We start from the raw sequence: 24,044 nt of genomic DNA, 5'->3' as shown, positions 1-24,044 counted from the left end.
CTCCGTTCAATCGTCGGTCTCTTCCTCACACATCGCAACCTTTTCGCTCCATGAACTGGACGTATTTATCACACACACAGCTGCAATTGAAATGCTAGCTACTGGCGCATCACGTTCATAAATATGTGTTAGGTTCACTACAACGTATCAAATGTTTTACTACGCCGAGACGCCCACTCTTTCCCACACTTTATTTTCTCACGCCCCATGCGTAACCCCACATCCTATGACCGACCGCCTGGCTGACAGTTCAGTCGGCGTTCCGCAGTCCGCGATTCGACCGACCTCGCTATCATTCCAGCGATTTGTTCGTGCGCGTGCAGTCGACACCGACAACACGCTTTACTTTGTCTATGGTCGTCACTCATTTGACAGTTCACAATGTTCACGTTTCTAGCGTTGTCGTATTTAGCACGAAATAAACACAAGTTTTTATAACTTTCTATAAAGTATAATATTATTATACAACAAAAATAAGACTGTTGCAAAGCACACTTAATGCTAACGGTGAAAAGACTAATCTAATCCGTGGAATGTTGGCCGTACTGTCCGAAAATTCTGACTCGGAACAGGTGTTTTTGAAAGAAATGTGTTGCAGTTCCCATCATTATTAATTTTTAGTGTCGTGAATAATAAAAAGTGTATCGATCCGCGTCGTATTAAGAGCGTGTCCACTCGCATATCGGAGGGGAGAGTTGAAGTCGTTCGCAAACAGTCCGAAGTGATAAGGAGGGACGCCACTCAGTCTCAAAGGATTGTTTACTCGATGATGTTCATGACGCCGGCGGGCGGGAGGTCCGGCTAGAGTCGTCACACGAGATCATGAGCATACGACTGTACGACCAACCGCTGATGAAGTCGGTCAGGCGGTGAGGTGGCGCCGTGGCGAGGATGCCGCACCAGTTCGGCGCGGTCGGCGCAGCGGGCGCGGCGGGCGCAGGCGGCGCGTCCCCGCCGCCGCAGCATGGCGCACTGTTCCCGCGGTACGCCAGCGCGGCCGGGCCCGGCGCCGGCGCCTACCGGCCCGAGGAGCGCCGCCTCACGCGCGAGGCCATGGAGCGCTACCTGCGGGACCGCGCCGACATGGTCGTCGTTATCCTGCACGCTAAGGTCGCGCAGAAGTCGTACGGTAACGAGAAACGCTTCTTCTGCCCACCCCCCTGTATATACCTGTTCGGGGATGGCTGGCGGCTGCGGCGCGAGCGCATGCTGCGCGAGGGCGAGACGGAGCAGGCGGCGCAGCTTTGCGCGTTCATCGGCATCGGCAACTCTGACCAGGACATGCAGCAGCTTGATCTCAACAACGGCAAGCAATACTGTGCTGCCAAAACTCTGTACATATCAGATTCTGACAAGAGAAAGCACTTTATGTTGTCAGTTAAAATGTTTTATGGAAATGGTCATGATATTGGGATTTTTAATAGTAAGAGAATAAAGGTTATTTCAAAGCCGTCTAAGAAGAAACAGTCCTTGAAGAATGCAGATTTGTGTATTGCTAGTGGGACGAAGGTTGCTCTGTTTAATAGATTGAGATCGCAGACTGTGTCCACGCGATACCTGCATGTTGAGAATGGGAACTTCCATGCATCGTCAACCCAGTGGGGTGCCTTCACCATCCACTTGCTGGATGACAATGAGAGTGAATCAGAGGAGTTTGCGGTGCGTGATGGTTATGTCCACTACGGGTCCACAGTGAAACTTGTGTGTTCCGTCACTGGCATGGCCCTACCAAGGCTAATAATAAGAAAGGTGAGACTTCCCCTGGACTTGATTTTATTTTTTTATTTTTACTAGAAGACAAAGTACCTAACAGATTTTTTTTGGACCAAATGACAAAAAGATATACTAAACTTAATATCAAGAATGACCTACCTACTCACTTCCAAGATATTTGGATATTGTAATTTGGTATATAAGAGTTGACACAATTAAGTAGATCTAGCGGCCACAGTAAAACCAGAGAGGAAAGATATTAGTAAACTCCTGCTAATTTATAACTTACATATTTGCAATGTTTGTTTGTTTGTTTATACTATTCATTGTACAAAAAGGAAAAACAAAGATTACAAAATAAATTAGTGTTAAGTACAAAGGCGGACTTATCTCTAAAGGGATCTCTGCCATTCAATCTTGTGCATTGTGCTTGCATTGTATGTATGTATGTATGTAAACTCTTTATTGCACATAAAAATAAAAATACAAATATGCAGAGGAGAACAAAGGCGAGCTTATCCCTAAAAAAGGATCTCTTCCAGCTAACGTAGTTAAGAGAAGACATTATGTTATATAGAAGATAAGCAGACAGTCAAAATTACGTGCGGTAAAGAGAAAAAACAGAAATACTCAAAAGAGAAAATAAATACAAAATTATTTACATTAAATCCAACATAAAACGAAAAGAAAATATTACAAACAATTACAAAAGTGAAACACAGTCTCGTCTCGGTGTCAGCGTCTAGCCATAATTTCTTTAACCTCTCCCTGAACATGGCCACAGACGGAGAGACAGAGCATGAGACGGGCATTGTTGCATGTGAATCTATCTCCTGTAATTTGCTAGCCCCATTTCAGTAAAAAAAATAGCAAGTTAAATAGACAAAGTTGTACATAGTGATAATTGATACGGAATATGAAAATAAATAATAACTATCTCAACAAACTAATTGGTAAACATTTTTGGAAATTTTTATTAATTTGGGTTTTACAATTATTGCAAGTAAAGACAATTAGAAGTGGAGTACCTTACTTACTAAAAAATCTTGAAGCTGATACATATCCATGTATAAAAAAAATAACTTGGTCTGTCTTTTTACTCTTGTAAGATCCTTCAATGATTATGACAATAATATGCCTACCTACCCACCCTCTCCCTACTATGATATGATTTTGCAAAACTCGTATGATTCATGGAAATATAGGTAACCAATTTCAGTCCCAAGTACATTTGATTTGTCTATAATCTTTGTGCCATATTTTATCATTTTTATGCTCAGGCTCAAATATCAAGCACTAACTTTTTAAACAATAAAAACACTAAATTGATCTGACCACTACAGGCTTTTTATTTCTATCTTTATTATAGGCAAAGTTATATTTAAAAAAGTTTTAGTTATAACCAGTGATCGGAACTCTGGGAGCAAAACTTTAAAAACTTGCCAAGTGGGCATGAAACAGTGCTTACAGACATGAAAATATTAATAAACTATAGAAAATCTGAGATTTCGATATAGAGTTAAATTGAATATTCTTATTTTTCTTGGTTGTAAATTCTCCTTAATGTCAGCTTTACAAGTTTTGTTAAAGTTTTGCTCCCAGAGTTCCGATCACTGGTTAGAACAAAAACGTTTTGTTGTTATAACATATTTTATAAAAAAAATGAATGTTCGGATGAGACATTTGGACGCACACTAAAAAAACTTCTTTTAGACAAGTCATTGTACTCTTTAAAAGAATACAGTGAGATTTTATGTTGACATCATAATATATGCATTTCATTTTTGTTTTTATGTACTTACCTTGTTTTGTACTCTTGTTTTTGTTTTGATATCATTTTTCACAGTTTTGTGAACTGAATTTTAATTTCATATTAATTTTATTGTATTTTGACATTTTAATTATTTGATTGTTCGTTTGGTTCCTATTGCATAAATTTGACTTAGATTTAAGAATATTCTTGTTTTGCTTTTAATTATTATTATTGAATTTAATTCTAATTTGACATTTTAAATTTATTTATTTTTTATTCTCGCTGACTATTTATTATACTTAATAAGATTTATTTATTTTGTATACATTGACGATCCTTTTGTGAATTTCTTGTAATTAACTGACATGTGCTTATAATGTATTTTCAAAAGGTAATAAATAAATCTAATCTAATCTAATCTAATCATACAAGTATAAATTGCAATATAATTTTATAATGCAATGATCCTTTTTACGTCTGATACAGCAAACAATTTCTTCTTCTAATTTGCAACAACAAACATTTTCGTATAAAGAATCCTTACTTAAAGAAGCTCTATAAAAAAAGTTTAATTGGTGATGATGATGATGATTAATGAGATAGTAATGAATTTTAACATATTTTAATTTAATTCTGTATATTAACATTAGTCAAATTTAAAATAAATGAATGACAAACAGCCTCAATACTGAGTAGCTGGACAAGTAAGAGGATGAGTAAGAACTCGAAAACATGCGTTATCCCAGAGATAAGACCAAGCTGTACTTGGTTTGGATAGGTATTTAACTAAATGTAAACAAAACAATGTCAATGGTGTCTTAAATATTGAAATCCCCCCACTAAACTATTTAAATATTTACGTTTCTGTATTGAAATACACTATTCTAGTTTGTATTACAATTATAGATAAGTAAAATGTTTAAAATCGTTGAATGTACTAAATCTGGCGGCTGAAGTTTGTTTACATTTATTTAAATACCTATCCAAGCCAAGTATAGTTCGATTGTTTGTCCCCAAATTCTGGGGGATAACAAATTTTATTGAAATTGTTAGAGCCATTCCCGAGAGCCCTGAAATTAAGAAATAAATATACAAGAACTAGCTGACCCGGCAGATGTTGTCATCCACTTGTACTTTTAAGCCGTCCAGCCAGCTGTTTAGGAGGAGTTTGATGACAAACACACATGTATACAGAAGAATCATATTATATTAAGATATTGCTTGTTTAAAGGTTAAGATGAACAGAAGGCACGTAATTCAGTTCATTCTGATTCTGAAAAACTAACGAACCTCAAAAGCAATTTCTCTAATCAGTAGATTTAGTGACACAAGGATTTTAAATTTTTTGGGTGATTAGACGCTCCCTGGGCGCCCTCTAATCTAGGACAAATCCAGGGAAACCCAAATGAATGGCAACTCTACAACATAGTAACAAACAACATCACACATGTTTGCATATAGTCCAAGTAACTCAGTATAGTCAGTATAAAAAAATCCTAGCAGGTCATACTGTACTTGTCATTTTACAGCCACGCACCTACATAAACGACGACATACGACATAAAAGATAGTGTGCTTTTAAATAAGTAATCACCTATTTTTGACGCCGACTGTACTGTCCATGCACGCCATAGGGGGTGAGGTAGATAGGTAGCGCGGGGAACCTTATTTTAGGCCTAAGATGGAATACCTCAAGTGCCAGTTATTTCACCGGCTGTATTACTCTCCACGCCGAAACACAACAGTGCAAGCACTGCTGCTTCACGGCAGGATTAGCGAGCAAGATGGTGGTAGCAATCCGGGCGGACCTTGCACAAGGTCCTACCACCTGCAAAACTTTTATTGAACTTGTAATGTATGTTTAATTTACTAGCCTGTTACCCGCGACTCCGTCCGCGTATAATTCGTTTATCGCTATCCCGCGGGAACTATGCAATTTTCCGGGATAAAAACTATCATAAAATAATGTCCTCCGGGACCTGTGTACCGAATTTCATCTAAATCGGTTTAGCGGTTTAGACGTGATGAAGTAATAAACAAACAGATTTACAAACTTCTGCATTTATAATATTAGTAGATTACCTTAAATGTTTCACCTACAAACCTCTCTCTGTCTTAGGTGGACAAACAAATGGCCCTCCTGGAGGCCGACGACCCAGTGTCCCAGCTGCACAAATGCGCGTTCTACATGAAGGACACAGAGCGCATGTATCTGTGCCTGTCGCAGGAGCGTATAATCCAGTTCCAAGCCACGCCATGCCCCAAGGAGCCCAACAAGGAGATGATCAACGACGGGGCCTGCTGGACCATCATATCTACGGACAAGGCGGAATACCAGTTCTATGAGGGCATGGGGCCTGTGAGGTAAGCTATAAGCTTTTAGGAAATTGTCGTTTACACATCTTTAACTCCCGACACATAAAGAGGGGTGTTATAAGTTTGACACCAATGTCTGTCTGTGGCATTGTTTGTGGCTTTGATGATGTCGAAAAGGAACTTGACTGTACTGAACTTTTCTCTTTTGAATTTTTAAATGACAATGTCGGGGGTCAACTTAGAGTTAGTGAGGTTAGGTTATCGATATAAATAAAGACTTATGGGCTGCGCTGAAGCCGATTCCGCGTTGATGGATGTACGAGACCCTATCTGTTGCAGTAGGGTGGTTTCAGTTCAGACTAATGTCTTTTTGTTTTTCTGCCCCATACAATACGGTCGTTTTTAGCATGCACGCTTAGACGCGCGCTATATTACACAGAACGCGCATGTACAGTCAGCTGTAGACCTGTGTACCGCAGTATGGTCACATATCTCTGTAGATAACTGTACGCAAATTCAAAAAATTCGAAATTCAAATGATTTATTCAGTAAATAGGCCGCAATGGGCACTTTTACACGTCATTTTTTTAAACTACCAGCGCTTTCGGAAAGACCATCATTGCCAAGAAGAATGCGCCGCAAGAAACTTGGCAGAAAGTCATTTTTTCATAAAAATATAATTACAAATAAAATACTTAAAAACTATATTATACAATTAAAGAAAAAAAAATACAACTATACGCGCTCATTCCTGCGCGTTCAACGCTCGAAGAAAACTAAACCGCACCTGTACGCGCGTACACGCGCTTCCAAAAACGAGCTTATTTGCTCGAATAAAACGCTAATCTGAGACCGCCCATAATGTATCCGTCCCGCGCTTGCACTCTACGTGTTGCCTATCAAAAATGTTTAATCCGCGCTACTGAAGTAGCCATCATAAGACGTCCAAAACGGCCGCAGCCGCCCGCGGGTCCCACGCCGCATTGTCACCGCCACATGCGTCCCGATCTTTCCCATGCCTAATTACGAAAACATCGCTCTGCTCCCACGCTCTGTATCGTATTTACACTGCTGAGATATCAAACTTTTCACCGTTAAATTATATCATAGCAATATTTAGAAGGATTCAGTGTTAAACAAAATTTTAGAAGATAAAAAATTCGGGAACCTGCCCCCTACCTATATCACAAAAGTTACAAGTGCTACAATTCTAGATATTGTTAAGTTTCTTATACAAAAACGTGACAATTATGTAGTATTATTAAAGCACTTGTAACTTATGTGATATAGGCCTGTACAGTACAGGTACAGCCGAGCGGGATGTACGAGTACACACTTTGATTGAACGCATTTCTAACGACGTTATTAGATCAACGTGTATATTAGAGCTAATGCAAAAAATGTTAAGTCGCTTCTGTTCAACCCTTACCTAGGTACATCAGCGGTTCTTCACTTTTTTTGTCTCGCGACCCAAAACATAAATACGATTAAGACCCCGCGACCTAAAAATACCGCTAAAACTGTCGTCATTATATTATAAAATATTGAAAAAAAAAGTTTCAGCACATGCTTTAATTATAGAACTTCCGCGGCGCATTTCAAAACCACCCGCGACCCTAATTTGTGTCGCGACCCGAGGTTAAGAAACGCTGCTTTACATACATACTATCACAAAACTGTTAAGATTTAAAACTGCTATAAAACACACACAAAATAAGATAACAAGTTCCCATCGGCAATTTTTGTGGTTTGGCTGTTATCACTGGCCTATATTTCATGTGGTGTCGAAAAAAAAACTGCCCAAGTGCGAGTCAGACTTACAACGAGGGTTCCACTAATTTGTATATTTCCTCCTGAGTCCTAAATTTTTTAACAGACGTAGACCTAGGCGTGGTGCTACACCCGCTTTGTTATTTTGGATATTATTTCAATATACTTAAAATTCATTGTTCAATGAACAATTTGTACTTTATAAAGTACATTCGGCTGTTATTCTTTGTGTTAATTGGTCCTTTATAAAGAACGCGAGGGCTCACGATTCTATAAAAATCTAATGTTAGCAGAGTCCTGCTACTGAACTACAGTATATGGGGTCGTTTTATAATGATTAGACAAGCATAAAGGTTTAAGATTTTTCAGGCTTTTCTGTTTGGTTGTGCTATAAGATAAAAGCCTCATTCGTACCAAATTAAAAGTTACTGGAGCAACTGTAAATACCCTGTAGATTTTGATTTCCCGGCAACTTGTATGAGAACAACTTTTTTAACGACGGTAACTTATGATTGCGTTGACTTAGAAAATATGATTTATTCACAACTTTAGGGGGATTACAGACTTGAGCTTGATACCTCCTCGCGCTCCTGAGAAAAAGCGTCTTGACTGACTGGCGGCTGGCCTGTGCGTACAGAATTGAAATAAACGTATGTGTGTGACGAATTTACGAAATTCCGAATCAGAATTTGGAATCTAAGGGGCTGTTTCACCATCCATTGATTAGTGTTAACTGACGGTTAAATGTGATGCCGTCTCCGTCTATTCGAACAAAACAAATAGAGACGGCATTTAACCGTCAGTTAAGACTAATCAATGTATGGTGAAACAGCCCCTTAATTAAGAAACGGAATTCCGAACGCAGTAAATCCATACAAAACTATGTACCTACCTACCACATACAAACAGTAGTTTTCTGTCCGAAGTTTCCTCCGCTGATGAATTTACGGAATTCGGAAACAGAATTTCGAATCGAAATTCCGAGTGTACCTATATGGCGGCCCTTACGTAGCTGAAACTTTACTGTTACTGTGTTAGAGCTTGTCTAAGCTAAAATGACAAGACAAGGTCTAATGACCTGTGTAAAAGTGTAATTAACCCTTTATAAGGCCCCATTTATTGGAACATACTATCACAGAATCAAAAGCAGCTATCGAATACATACCTAGCAAAGGATGTTTTTAAAGCTAGTAGTATTTTCAACAATTACAATGAATATTGTAACTTATTACTGAAAGAATAAGGTAGAATTTCCAAATCAATGCATGTGGTCGCTAAATCTTCACTGCCTCACAAAGGGTTAAGAGCATTATGAACTAACATCTAAGATAACCCGAAGAAGGCGAAGAGCTTACCTAGCAATGTCCGGCAGGTCGCCAGTGACGCCAGTGCCGCTCGTACACTCGCTCAACCTGAACGGCGGCGGCGACGTCGCCATGCTGGAGCTCGCCGGCGACAACTTCACGCCCTCGCTGCAGGTGTGGTTCGGCGACGTGGAGGCCGAGACCATGTACCGCTGCGCTGAGTCCATGCTGTGCGTGGTGCCCGACATATCGCAGTTCCGCGGCCAGTGGCTGTGGGTGCGGCAACCTACGCAGGTAAGCTCTAAGACCTTTTTTTCAGCGTTTACTAATCGAATCGTACAATGGTGACGGAACTTAAAGTACTTTTCATCACACTTGCTCGTAAACAGTGTCGTAACATGCAGGCTACCTTGGTTGCAATCCCCCAAATAAAACCCTCGACCTTAATGTGCTTGTCATGAAACCCGTCGTCGGTAAATGAGTCATTGCGCATACAAATTTCTTGTCATGAAGCCCAAGGTCGGTAAATGAGTCAATGTGCGTACTAATGCTGCTGCGCGCGCTGCTGCAGTACCACATGCACATGCACGTTGCAGCGCATGCTGCGGGAGGGGGAGGGCAGCGCTGCCGAGAGCGCAGCCCAAGGTATCGCCAATATTTGGAATATATATTTTTTTTTCTTTTAGAAATATAAAATTTTACTCGCAAATGTGATGAAAAAAATTGTATGTCGTACGGGCGGTACTAGAATTACGAACATCGATTCATTAAAGCCCTCAGTCTTCGACTTCGGGCTTCTAATAGACTCTCGTTCGTAATTGATGTAATATGTACCTTAAACTCTACTTAAACTTAACGTAAACCTTAAACGTTACTTCAGCTTCGAGATGGTTTTGATCGCTTTAGGAAACAGAATCGTTTAGCATAAAAAATCGGTAGTATAAGAGTATCGGTAACTCAAAAATTCAAGACTTGATCTCCTATGAATGTTTCAGTTTTAGTTTGTTTTATTTCTCAGGTACCTTCTGCGCTTCTTGCTCAAGATTTTATAAACTTTGCGTTCGTAATTGGTCAGAGATAGACTGTTAAAGCTGCTGATTGGTTTATGCGGTTATTCTGTGTGCCACAGGCAATGCCTTTTTTATATATTTTTTTACTAATTTTAAATATTTTGTGTTTAAGAACGTTAATTGATTTGATTTGTTAAAGCAGCAAACAAGTAAACACATGTTTAATGCCAGTAGACTGGCAGACCCTTACGGTTCCTTATATTCTGCTGTAGCAGCGATCTCTAATAACTTTTCTCTCGCTTCAATATCTTTAGTAGATGCTCATAATTCAAGATGCACACTAGACTGCAAAAAACAGTCGTAAGATTTTCTTCCAGAAGATTGTCTCTGACTGGTATTTAAGCCCACGTTTAGAGCTGTTTGTTAGCACCTTGGTCACAAGAAAACGAATTCCTTTGTTTATAATTTATACGCGATCTTATCCATTGTATATTTATTATTAATGCTTTTTACCCTTTTATTACAAGTGTCTCATCCATCACTCGCTGCATAATTGTTGTTTTTTAGCTATCTACATATACGTAGAGTCGTTTTGTTTATTTGCAAATTGGTTTCAGTTATTAGTTGGTACAAACGACAATTTGCGCTTTAGAGCTTAAAATTTCACAAACGGATTCTTGAATTTAGAAATTGTTTTCCCAATCAAACAATATTGTTGAAAGTTGAAAGAAATGTACACTATAGTGTTGGTAGACGATAAAAAAAAACAGTTTACGCGTAGGTTCCCCTACCCTAGCATGTATACAGGTAACTCTAGCATTCTATAGCAGGACATTTTTATTTCCCTGCAATTCTTTTAAACCTTACTAGTCAAGCGTAGGAGTCCCGATCTCGATTAGAACCGAAACCGACGTTAAATATCTGTACGATACACAGCCCTTCGTTGGTTCCCGCGGCAGTTACTCTGTTTACCAGCGATCTATTACGACGTCACGGGATCCAATTCCCACGCGTGACGCTCGATCATAATCGCCGTCGACGGATCGGCGCGCTCGCAGACTGAATAAGTTGAAGCTAAAGGCAAATGCCGATAACATTCGTTTAAATAAGTCGGTAATGATTAATCAGGTATTGTATTTTTTTATAATTTTTCCGTGATATAACGATGAAGATTTATTTACTTAAATGGTTTTTATTTAAAACGTGAATGCTAACTGGTCGAAGTTTGCTAAAAAGCGTGCATTTTTAAAATTTGCAGCAACAGCAATTGAACGTAGGCACAGTCGAGTTCATAAACATGAGAGCTAAATTTTGATCAAAAATATGTGAACACGACTCTATTGTTAACGGCGTAGAAGCGTATTCAGGTATTTTTGATAAAATTTATGCTCACAATTTTATGAACTCGACTGTAGGTATTTACTTAGGATGATGATAGGCTATGATATTAAATTAGATTTTCAGTAGATAGACTTAATACATAATGAAGCATACATTGTAGATGATCAAATAAAACTTTTTAGAGCAGATCTATACTATTTACAATTTTGCCATATTTGTATCATTGTATCGTATCGTACCGTCCCTCTCGCTCTCGTATTAAAATAGTATAAGTGTCAGAGGGACCGCAGGACACGAACTTCGAGTTTCGAGTTTCGCAGTAGCCCTGCTGTCGCGTAGCATCGAATCGTTTCATGATCGTTAGTTTGACCGCTAAACATACGATATTATGTACACCGTAAATGATATTTTGCGAACCATAGTATTTTAATATCTTACGATGCGTTCACTTACTAGTATCGTGCTCCATGATCGTGTATCTTTTTGCTTACGATACAAGTGTGAATCTACCTTAAGATATTAAGATACGAGGAAAAGCATTGGATACGCATATCATGATCGGTAAGTATGAACGAGTATACATGTGTGGATATAGGTGGCTCGGCCGAAAACTATCCTGAACTGAGATTTGTTCCGCGGGTCACTTATTACGCCGTCATTTGGTATAAGAAAAAGAAACAAAATATTCGTGACATTTAAGGTTTAAAAAATAAAGAAAAACGGAATCAGACAAATTGTGAACATGAAACTGCCTTGAGACGTTAGACGTTATCCGTTACAATATCATTTAATATCAGACAAATTGTCCCAACTCAGAATGATGTCGGCCTTGCAGCCGACGCTGGTCTTCCGTTGGAATCATAATAGTGTAACATGTGTCCCTCCCGCTTCAGGTGCCGGTGTCTCTGGTGCGCAACGACGGCATCATCTACGCGACGGGTCTCACGTTCACGTACACGCCGGAGCCGGGCCCGCGGCCCCCGTGCACGCCCGTGGACGACGTGATGCGGCCCGAGGCGGCGGCCACGGCCTGGCCGCACGACGCGCACCCGCACCACGCGCTGCAGTAGCCGCCGCCCGCAGGCCCCCGCCTGCACCCACACAGGTGTCACACACCAAAGAAACGAACCATGCCAACCGCGAAACTCGCTCGGTGAGTGGCCCTAGTTAGCGATAGTGCCTACACAGCTTTATTGACACCGGAGTGCGGAACACGTGACGTTCCGAGTGACGACAGTGTGCCTAATGATAATATAATTATGTTTATTTACGAGATTATTACACCAAAATGCTATCATAAGGAGTAATAACATCTGTGACACTAGAACGTGCTAGTTTTTAATGTGTATACTCGTATCTCGGTCGCGAACAGGGGTTTCAGCCCTCGCATGCGATCCAGTCGCTGCAGTGTATCGGCGGCATCGTGCTCGGACCGAGATCGCGTGGGACCGCGAATTAAGTACACCAATCGCCACCAATTGGCGACAAAAAACACTTGTAGTTAACACAGTTAAAACGTTTTTCAAATCACGTAAGAAAATAGTGACACTACGTAGTTCCAAGTTTATTTTAAAACAATAAAATAGTTGCTTTTGCATCAGGAAGCTAGTTCCTATACTGGCATTTAATATTATGCCAACGTAAAATAGGAATGTTCGAAATGTATCGAAACGTGGAAGGAGATCTCTTTGCTCTTAGATTTGTTTCGTCGGGGCCAAATAGCTATAAATCCATGACAAGTCATTGAGTTTGTATTTTATTATGATTTTGATTAGTATTACGTTAACCGAGATTGCAAGTATGCGCTTCTTACTGGAGATCAGTTGACCTCTACTAGCTTGGTCGGGGTCGCAGGAGACGAGCTCTGTACAAAGAAATATAAATGCGAAGCCAAATAAGACCAGTTAGGTATTAATATTTTGTGAATACTTAATGTAATTTTGCACAATCTGTAAGTATTAAATTGATCCTCTTACACTTAGATTAAAATATGTTTTGGGTCGTGATTATTGTAAATTCATTGATTAATATGTTTGGGTATCAGGTGTTCTGGTCTACAGCATTTTCAATTACTTCGCAAGGAACTGAAATGCAGCCACCATTTCATGCTGTTCTAAAGCAATGTTCTAAGACTTATAATTTTAGGTACTAATTATGTTGTAATCTATCTGAAATTATTTGCACAATTGCCTAATTGCTCGAGTTGGTACAGAGTAATTACAAAAAAGGTACAGGCGCCACGTGTGTATAATAACCGAGACTTTAAAGAACAAATACATAGATAGATAAGCTAGCTTTAGTACATAGTACAGTTTTCGTATTGTTTTATTAAATACAAAATTTAAATTATATTTATTTTAAATCACATTTAATTTTGTAAGACACTTGTGGTTCTGAAATTTTTGATTGGATGTGTATTATTAAGCAAAAGTGTGATTTCAAACATTCCATATGGAAAGTGTAATATTGAAGTACAAAAAATAACAATATTTTTGTAGCACAACATTTGAGTATCAAAACAATTTAATGGAATTGGCCAAGTTGCAGTATTACGAATACGTTAGTATTAGATTTGGTATGAATTAATAATGCGCCGTAATTATGTCGATTAGAATCGAGAAATGTCTTTTAAAAACTGTTTACTCGTGAGTTTTTATCGTTTTACATTTGGTAATTATATATTTGAAAAATCGTTTTTAAACTGCTCGTGTATAATATAAATAACCTTTATGAATCGAAGGTATTGGACGGAGCGGTGAATTTGAAATATGAATATTTTTAATAAAACTGAATTTAAATAATTATCTCTTTTTATTGTATATTCCGTCGGCAGCCCCCGCAGCGAGCGAGTGTACAGTTATTTTTTAACTCTCCCACGAGTTCGCGCAGAAGCAGTGAATTAATTCCGATTGTCTAATCTAATTAAAGCGCTGAGGTCAGCCGTAATTATGAATCGGAGGAATCAGTGCGGTGTCTGTGGGAACGTCTTCAAAAAACTCTTCACATGATAATAAGCGTCTTCCCCCACATACCGTTCCGCTCCGCCGGGGTTGACCTCAGATAATTATCATAAGTTTATCCATTCGCCATTGTTCGTGGCTGAGATTCAGAGTAACAAATAGACTAATATTTATGAGGAACACGCCATTTTCCGGGGTTCGTTAAGCGCCTAAAGGCCTTGAAGGTGATAGGGTAATTTTCCTATTACCCGCCGCCCGCGGTTACAGTGAAGCAATTAGAAATCATGCAAAATTACACTGATATTGAGCACTGATGCCGTGCTACAACCAAATAACAGTTAGTGTCGCTGGATACCAATAACTCAACTGTTTTTTTTTATATTTAACACGACCAGATGGTTTAGTTCAGGTTATCTACTTAATACAATACAATACAATACAAAGACTCTTTATTGTACACCAGACATAGTAAGCGATACAGACAACAAATTATTAAAATTACAAGGTGAGCAATAGGCGGCCTTATCGCTTAAGAGCGATCTCTTCCAGGCAACCTTTTTTACAGAAAGAAGGAAGGACTAGTTTACAACAGGTGGTGCATCAACACAACACACAGTACAAGGAAGTTTTAAAACAATATTGGAATGAGGACAAAGAAATTCTTAGAAGAAAAATAATAGTTGGCAAGTTGATCAGGTTTACTGTCGCTTTTAAAGACTATGAAAAGACTTAAATTTATGACGGCTTGTTCAGATTGTTTGTTTAGTACCATCACGGATTTAATTATTGATTAGTTACAGTTAATGTTTACAAAAGGTTTGATTGGCATTGGGAATGTGGCTATGACTGTGGCCCGCCATTGTCATAAACTGTATAGTCAACTAGAAATATATCAATTCGGCTAAACTTACAAAAATATTATGTATCCACAACCTTAATGTTAAGTTAGTAAATTCGTCTAAGTACGTACGTATTTTTTTATCATTTGCCGTATCGATATCTGTGTAGTTGACTGTACAATTGTAGACTAGATAAAGAAAGCCTTAAGTCAGAGAAATATTATAAAATTATAGATAGTTCGCCTTTTGGTGACGTAAAAATTAGTTCTTTACGTGGAGTAGGTAGGTACTTTCAAGGTATTCGACACAGTTCATTAAAAATAACTCTTAACTGAAATGCCCTTGCGTGTGGCAAGCCCCGTGGATCCGCCTATTGATTGTAAGTATTATTTAAAAGCAATCACTACAGCGCTAAAGCTTGAATCGTTCTGAGTATTCTGCCATGCAATCAGTGACGGAGAGCGACGTCATAAGAGAGATGCGTGGACATAATCGAGCAACTGAACAAAAGAAAATCGCACAAAAACCTCACTCCCACAGTGTCATTCATAAACAGTTAATAACTATAAGTACCTACTGCGGGCTTTCCCGCATCCTGCTGCTTCATTAATTGTTTCCGAGCCTGCGACTGTACAATGAAACTACATGTTATAAACTGTTATTGCTTTTCATATCCGGTTTGACATTATTCAAGATTGAACAGGGCTGAAAAAAATATCTTAATTGTAGCCAGGTTAGACTTAGAAGAACGGGTCATATTGGTCTGTTCAGACTTGGGTTTATTTTTAGATTTAGGGGCTGTTCCACCATCCATTGATTAGTGTTAATAAATGTGATGCCGTCTCCGTCTATTCGAACAAAATAAATAGAGACGGCATCACATTTAACCGTCAGTTAACACTAATCAATGGATGGTGAAACAGCCCCTTAGCTTGAAGAGTTGCTGCATGAAAATCTATATAAAAACGTGACTCAAATCTTAACCGGGAAATATTTTGAGGATGTAACTCTTATCAAGTAAGTACCAATCAATTTATATTATAGAGGCTATCTGCTTGAGTTGATCGATAATTTTAGGAGCTTTTTGACATTCCTAAACCCCTGCTCAGCTCAGGGTTCTTGTGCAAACTCACCAGCGGCATGCATGCTCCCTGTCCGGCGTTAATTACAGTTAAGTTAACCTCTCGCATGGCGTGACTGCACCCATTATTGTCATCAATGACGTGCAAGAAATCATGACGACAGAATGAGCACGTAATAGATCATTCGCGTATTCAGAAAAAAACAGCATCCTGCTACATAATTTATCCGAACTGTCCCGGAACTAAGAACTAACAGAATGTTGGTCATTTACCCGCATTAATTAAAGTGTAACTGGCTGTGAGAATGCAATGTGTACACAATCGAATCATTGTCTGTGCTTTTTACATTCTGCCAGCTTGATCTATGGTGCCAAGATATGCAGAGTGTGGGAACGAAGGCGCTCGTGTTCTCCAACATGTCATCCACAACCGTGGGAGCGCCGGAAGCACCCAACATCAAATTAGCAATTAAAATATTTTTATATTCGTTTGTTCCAAAAACAGAGATGATTTGAGATAAAGATCAAGAGTGCGTTCACATTAGGTAAGTCATGGAAAATTTTTGGTAATTTTCAGAGATTATTTAAACTAAATTCAAATTCTAATTAATGGTATAATGTTTTTCAGTCTTTAGACGAAAAGAAAATCATTCCCAAGGTGACACTCCACGGACGCAAAATTCGCTTCTCGTCGAGGTTTCTAGTGCCACAGATCACCGCTCGTTCATTCGCCACCTGATCTGTATGTACCTTACATATAAGCAGATATAAATATAAAATGTTTATTAAGCCGTGTGATGTCGAAAGGGTGCTTCGATCAATAATAAGTACTAATTGAAAAAGAGTTAATAACTTTTTTTTCTGCCGGTACTTTTAGTTGACAAATTTGGAGTCAAATCCTAGGACTGAACTGAGTTTGAGAAGCAGAGTTGTACATAATTTTACCAGTATCAACACAATTACGAAAGCTCGTATGTGAAAGAAATTTGATTTCCCCGTGGGGGAACAAGGCATTTTGATAGAGGGAACTTCGCCACAATAAGTTTCAAGCATTTTTCCCAGTAGTTGCGTGGAACTGAAACATTTGGCGCATTTTTGAACTTTATCACAACATATCGATCCCACAGTTTTATAGAACAAATGGGAAGTATGTAGTACGGTCAAGGGCTTTAATTCATCTCATGAGCAACCAGGGAACCTTTTCAAAGGAAAGGTCATTACGATGTTCCTTGTTAATTAATGCGATGTCAGAGGACGTTTACTGTGAAATGGGAAATGTGAAAAAAAATACCAAAAAAAATTCTTACATCGTGTGCGCTGTGAAAACTATTGATGATAGAACAAAATCATCATCACCAAGATATGATTGTTTGTTTGCATTAAATAGGCTTTGAAACTACTGGAACGATTTAAAAAAATCCTTCACCATTGGGAAGCTACCTACACTATCCCCGAGTGACAGAGGCTATTTTATATTAACAAAAAAAAATTGGGGATCCTAACTAAATCACAATAATGTAATTCAAGGTGTAAAAAAATCATGACATCGCATGCGCTGCGAAAACTTGATGATAGAACAAAATAATAATAATGTACTTCTCAGAACACATCATCTATAGTACAGTCACCAGCACCAATATCTGACACAACAAGCGTGCATAAATACGATGATACGACTCTATTTCTAGGGCCGGAAGGACGTGTCAGATGTTTTTGCACGCTCCGCTGTGGCAGATATTAATAAAGGGAAACTTTCCAAAATTGTGGAATTTTTCATATAGGATAATTTGAGAAACTTCTCACAATTTTGTATGGGGATTGAATTCTTAAATTTAAATTTCCTATTTTTCCTGTGAAAATTTCCAGAAACTTCCCAGAATTTTCCCAACTTTTTGGAAACTTTCTGCAACTTGCACATCTGTACACTATACTGATATAGTAAAACAGCATCAAATATAGTTTACAGAGAAGCGGCAGGGGGATTTTGTTTTGTAGATACATACGATCTTTTACAAATATTAGAAATAAAAAAAATATCCAAACTTTATTTACAATTCTACTCTTTTTTACCCGACGTAAAAAGAAAGATATGTGTTTGTGTGTGTTAAAATTAATATTTTTTGAAATTTTTATTAAATACCCCTGCGAAGCCGGGGCGGGCCGCTATCCCACTAATATTATAAATGCGAAATTTTGTAAGTAATTTTGTTTGTTTGTGTACTTCATCACGTCTAAATTGCTGAACCGATTTGGATGAAATTCGGTATACTGATAGTTTGAGTCCTGGGGAAGGACATAGGATAGTTTTTATCCCGGAAAATTGCATAGTTCCCGCGGGATAGCGAGAACCGAATTCTACGCGAACGGAGTCACGGGTAACGACTAGTTAGAAGTAAAAACAAAATAATAAAATATTAAAATATATAATAGCCAAACTTTCTTTACAATTCTACTCTTTTTAACCCGATGCAAAAAGTAGGGTGATGTGTGTGTGTGCGTTAATATTTATAATTTTTGATATTTTTATTAAATACCCGTGTGAAACCGGGGCGGACCGCTAGTGATAAATAAAGAATATATGTAATAGTCTGAAGCGAGTTGCGGGTAGCCGGTGAATGCAAGTGGCGAGTAGTTCTCATTGTGGCGTTCTATAAGGGGGAGGCCTCTGTTCAACTGTGAATGTCTACCAGTTGATGTTGTGATGTGTATAGTCTAAAATGCAATTCGATAATTTAATTGATATTTTGACAGACGTGATCTCAAAACCGACCGAGGTGAAGGTACTTTTGAGGTCGACTGTAGGTTTGTGCTGATTTTACACACTTTATTAACAGTTTAACACTTCAAGGAACTGTCTTCTGTAAACTACCAGATGGGATTAGTGTTATTTTATCATACCTAGATAATAATCTGCAGCTCCACTGTAATCTTGAATATGTACATCAAAATAATAAATGCATTTTATACCATAGGTATCTAAAGCCGAGTTTAGACTTGCAAGAAAAATCGTGCAAGTTGCATTAGGTACATTGCGAGGCCGTAAAGCCAACGAGTTTGTAGTGAGCAATCGAGCGCCGCAAAAATTTTTTTCTTGCAAGTCTAAACTCGGCTTAAGACAACAACCGTCGCTACATAGGTACCTATATTAGCAACTACAGAAGCTATATTTCCGTCAAGTGAAGATTAGCCGTGATTGCGGCTGTTTCCTTTAGTCTTGAATAAGAAATCATTGTTATATGAGCAATTACATCTCACACCCATGATGCAAACATCTCGAGCTAGGTAAACTATTGTTGCGACGTTAGCTCATCTCGCTTGCTTGACGGAAGCAGCATTTTACTCCCCGGCTCATAGGGAAGACAATTAAATCACAACGTATTTCATAGTTACTCGTATCACAACTAAGCAGTACCGACAGGTAGACAGCTTGACTACATTGTCCGACTCCAGAACACCTAGTAGGTACCTTCTCGTACTTACCTACTTAGGTTTCTATTGGTATGTAAGTACCTACTTTGTTGTCTCCGGAGCAGATTTTTCTTTTTAACAATTATCACAAAAAACGTTGTATTGCGGTCTAATTTTAGCGCTATAACCAGGAAGGCGATTTCTTTAATGATACTTTATTGCTCTAAGCAATGCCTCCATTGTTCGCTTAGAAGAAAATGTGGATTTTTAATTGAAAACTGCGTTCCAACCCATCAATCAAGTTTAAATTAGATGTTATGCTGCTCGATCTTTCCTTTGATGATTATTGCTTAAATTTTAACTTTCTGTGGCAATTTATTATGGTGCGTATCATTCCATATTGCTAATCGAAAGAACAGCATGCGTGACTTCATTTAGCTAATGAAAATGAAGTAGGTATGCTTTTGCCTTTGTTCGATGTGGCTTTGTTAGTTTTTCTGTATTCTAACAATATTACATTTCTTACTGGTTCAGTGCATGTACTTTTTTTCTCCGACCGCATATTCGCTAGCTATATATAAATTGGTTCTGATGGTTAACCGACTTCCAAAAAGGAGGAGGTTATCAATTCGGTTATATATTTATTTATTTTTTATGTTTGTTAACTCGGAACTCCGTCATTTATGAACCGATTTGAATTATTTTTTTGCGTTTGCCTAGGAATGTCTTGAATTAGGTCCCATAAGCACCAAATCAGGATCTGGTGATTGGATCTTAAGGAAATTGAGGGAACTCTTCAAATATTGTAGGGACACCTATAGTAAATTGGATATATTTAGTAGTAAGTCGTGCATTTGCTCTTGAAAATCATCATTTATTGAAGTGGAACTGATGATGAAGACCACAGTTGACCATTGGAGTTACTACTCAATAACGTATTTCACGGGTTGAATTTTAATTACTTTGACACAGTTGCTAAGCAATTTATGCTCCTCGTAATGCATATAGTAAAACGGGTGGTGAAGCACCAGGACTCCTCAATAATGAACGTCTCTTCATCGGAAAACGCAATCTTTCGTAAAAGGTGACGAGCAGATGATATTAAACTATTGTATCTTAGATTATTTACACTAAAAAGCGTGAAAAAAGTATTTTATAACAAAAAATTCAACCGACTACAAAGACCATGAAAATAATTTTCTACCAGTCTGAAGTCTGAAGAGTGATTTAAGCCCAATATAAAGTGCGTAGGTGAGTTAGATGACTATAGGTCCACTCCTGCTGGCTCGTGCTGAGGCACCAACCGACTTCAGACTGGTAGAAAATTATTTTCATGGTTTTTTGTAGTCGGCTAAATTTTTTGTTATAATTTTTTGCCGCTAAACTGCTAAACTCGTATTCTATGTATATACTTACTCTAGAAACATGACTAATATGGAAGTAAGTAGGTAAGTAGCTACTGTAATTGCTAAGTTTAAGCTATAAGTAGCTTATTTTACTCTGCTACTATCTACTATTTAATGATCTTATACCTACATACACTGGCGGGCGCTTGCTTGCCTCAAATCCATTACTTTTCGCAGATCCCGCATTCGCAGAGCCCTCTGATGATCGCTAGGTACATTCGTCACCGACTGCTGCCGCCATTTTGGTTAGACTCGTCACCCAAAATTGCGCACTTTAGGATGAGAAATCAGACACGAAATTGCTGTAAACGCTCATATTCTTGATGGTAGATAAATGACTTCCTGCTTCACAATAGAGCGTCATTATTCCTCGCTCTGCCAGAATAGGTGCCGTGAGAGTCTCCCACGACTTTATTACGGATATATATTTTTTTGTTCCAATTAACAGTTTTTTTAATAGCCCGCTTTTACCTTAATTGTAATGTGTGCTACTGCTCACTGTATTGCAATTTTTTAATTGGTCGTTAGCACATAGGGCGTGCTGAGCTGGTGTGCTCGCGTGCGGGAGAGGTGACACTATTTTTATTTCCTCGCAGTGATCGTGAAAAGCTCAATGTTTATTCTCGGCCAAAAGTGCAATAGATTAACTCGTATTATATAAGGCCTCCCCTTCGAGTCGGCCTTCAAACTAACTCTTTCATCTATTGCTTACTTTCGTGCCTCTACGTCAATGTACTATTCATAGGTTATTGTATCTACCTACACCGTATTTTTTTCTCTCTTTTTAGTGTAGGTAACTAATCTAAGTTACAATAGGTATCTAAATGTCAACTTTCCTTGGCATTTTAAAAAATATTGCTTTTTGCAGAGATGTTGATTATTAACCCTTTGACCGCCACGGTCGGCAAAACGCGACAGCTGAAAATCGTGCCATAGGTGCCATGTCGGCATTACGTGGCGCCTATGAAGCGATTTTCCGAAAAAATTTTTTGTCGTCTGTGGCCGACCGTGGCGTTCAAAAGGTTAAAGAGTTCCCTTGGTGCTTTACCGCCCATTCCACTTCACCATAATGCATTGTGACGAAGATAAATTGCTTTAGCAACTGTGTTTAAGCAATCCAATCTCAACTCGAAAAATACCACTAGTTGCACTGGCCAACTGTGGTCTTCCTCATCTCTTCCACTGCACCTAGATACTACACCTAGGTACACCACCCAACAGGGTACAGCAATATTTTATTCACACGTTGCTGTAAAGACTAATTACTATTTTTTCACAAGGGTATTATTACTATTGCTTATAAAGAGTACTTATTCATTTTTTTATACTTAGTAATTAGTACAATTACCTAGGAGCAGAAGGCATTTTATTCATCTGCGAGGTAGTATATAGCTACTATTAAGTGTATCTAGTGTACATAAATAATAATGAGTAGTTGTGATGTGGACAGTTAAACTGTAATCACGGAGGTACGGTGTGCTTTGTGCTGTTCTACCTAATTTACGGTAATTTTAGACTTTTTGTGTGGACACAGACATGCAATCAGACTTCGTAACAGCTTGTACCCTCGATTCAAACTTACCTAACCGCATTGTGTACCGACTCTCGCCAGATCCAGATTTACTGCCGTGTACTAGGTAAACGTTTGTTTTATACATGTATTATTCATTGTTATCTATTGTAATGTATTAAATCTTTATTGTATATAAAACATATGAATTAACAGGTAACAAAAGAATAAGATGTATGGAGTTAAAACTTATCCTTTAATTAAAGGAATCTCATCCAGTTACGTCATGTTTGTTATTTTTGTACTCACTAAACTTAAGCAACATCATTACGTAGCTCTATTATAATTAATGTTCTGATTATATTAACTTATACTTCACAGAAAGAAATGATCATAACTAAATAACGTTTTAGTGTCCGACCGAAACACGATTTTTAGCCGAAACCGAAACCGAATATTCGGTTTTTTTTCTGATTTTGGCCGAAACCGAAACCGAAACCGAAATTTTTGAAGACGTATCAAAATATTCAAAATTACTGTACAAATCGTAAGGAAATAACAGTTACTTTTTTTGTTAAACAAAATAAAAAACGTTTATTTTTAATGAAAATAGATATAATTAGAGGTAAATTATGAAATTTTTAACCAAATAAAATCAAATCTTTAAAATTTTAAACAAAGTTACCTAATTAATATAATACCTGGACAAAGTCGTCAATTGCAAGATAAATTACAGCTTAAACATAAATCAACTTTTACATAAATTATAGTATTATCACTGTAATTAGAGATCTTTAATTAAACAAAGTTTTAGAATAATACCTCGTGTGACAAAGTCAAACATTGCAAGAGAAATCACAGCATTCATGCTACTTTAACATAAATCAACTTTGTCAAAAAATATGAAATAATTAAATTTTAATCAACTCTCTTTCTCTACATAATTATGAAATTATCACTTCAATCAGCGATCTTGAAACAAATTTACCAAGGTCGTTACAGTATTCATGCTACTTAAACGCATACTACTGTCGCTGGTCCCGGCTGGGACGGTCGCCGATGCATTACCTATACCTACCCGGCCGAGCGCGCCCGAATTAAGCCGAGCGCTCCCGATGCGAGAGCCGCGAGAGGCCGCGAAGTAATTTCGGCCCGGCCGAAGGTTTCGGCCGGATTCTGGCCGAAACCGAAACTTCGGCCGAAATCACTTTTTTGGCCAAATAGGTCGAAACCGAAACGTCGGTCGGACACTAAACGTTTTGTGAAGAATGACATAGGTTCATATTCGTGACCATTTTTTGTGTTGGAGTTTCGCAATTTTTGAAGTCAATGTAGAGCGCTACATTTAATGTCTGTTTTGAGAAGTATCTAATAAAGAAATGAAAGTAAAATACAACGTTGTTTCCTAGATCGATTATATTGTGTCTGTGTGTTATTTTTATGTGATAATTGTCGCAAAATGCAACACATAACATTTACTGAATTCTATTCCATCCAACACTTGTTGTAAGGCAAAGTTCAGAGTGACGCCATGCCGTGCGACACTTTAGCGCGTGACGTCACACTGATGCGTTTAATTTTTTTGAAGTACAAAATAAAAAATACGTGTCCAATATTTTCTCATAATCAAACT

At 38.2% G+C, this 24,044-nt stretch overlaps 1 protein-coding gene across 1 annotated transcript; it reads left to right on the top strand.

Moving 5' to 3' along the window:
• Positions 1-878: 878 nt before the first annotated feature.
• Positions 879-14,008, top strand: Su(H) (recombining binding protein suppressor of hairless). Its single transcript, XM_074086056.1, has 4 exons — positions 879-1,749; positions 5,586-5,830; positions 8,925-9,150; positions 12,101-14,008. The coding sequence occupies exons 1-4, from the start codon at positions 892-894 to the stop codon at positions 12,275-12,277; spliced, it is 1,506 nt and encodes a 501-aa protein (XP_073942157.1). The 5' UTR covers positions 879-891; the 3' UTR covers positions 12,278-14,008.
• Positions 14,009-24,044: the final 10,036 nt, after the last annotated feature.

Source organism: Choristoneura fumiferana, chromosome 3, assembly GCF_025370935.1.
Source record: "Choristoneura fumiferana chromosome 3, NRCan_CFum_1, whole genome shotgun sequence".
Taxonomy (NCBI): domain Eukaryota; kingdom Metazoa; phylum Arthropoda; class Insecta; order Lepidoptera; family Tortricidae; genus Choristoneura; species Choristoneura fumiferana.
Note: the sequence above shows the minus strand (reverse complement) of the source record. Positions and strands in the feature narration are given on the sequence as shown.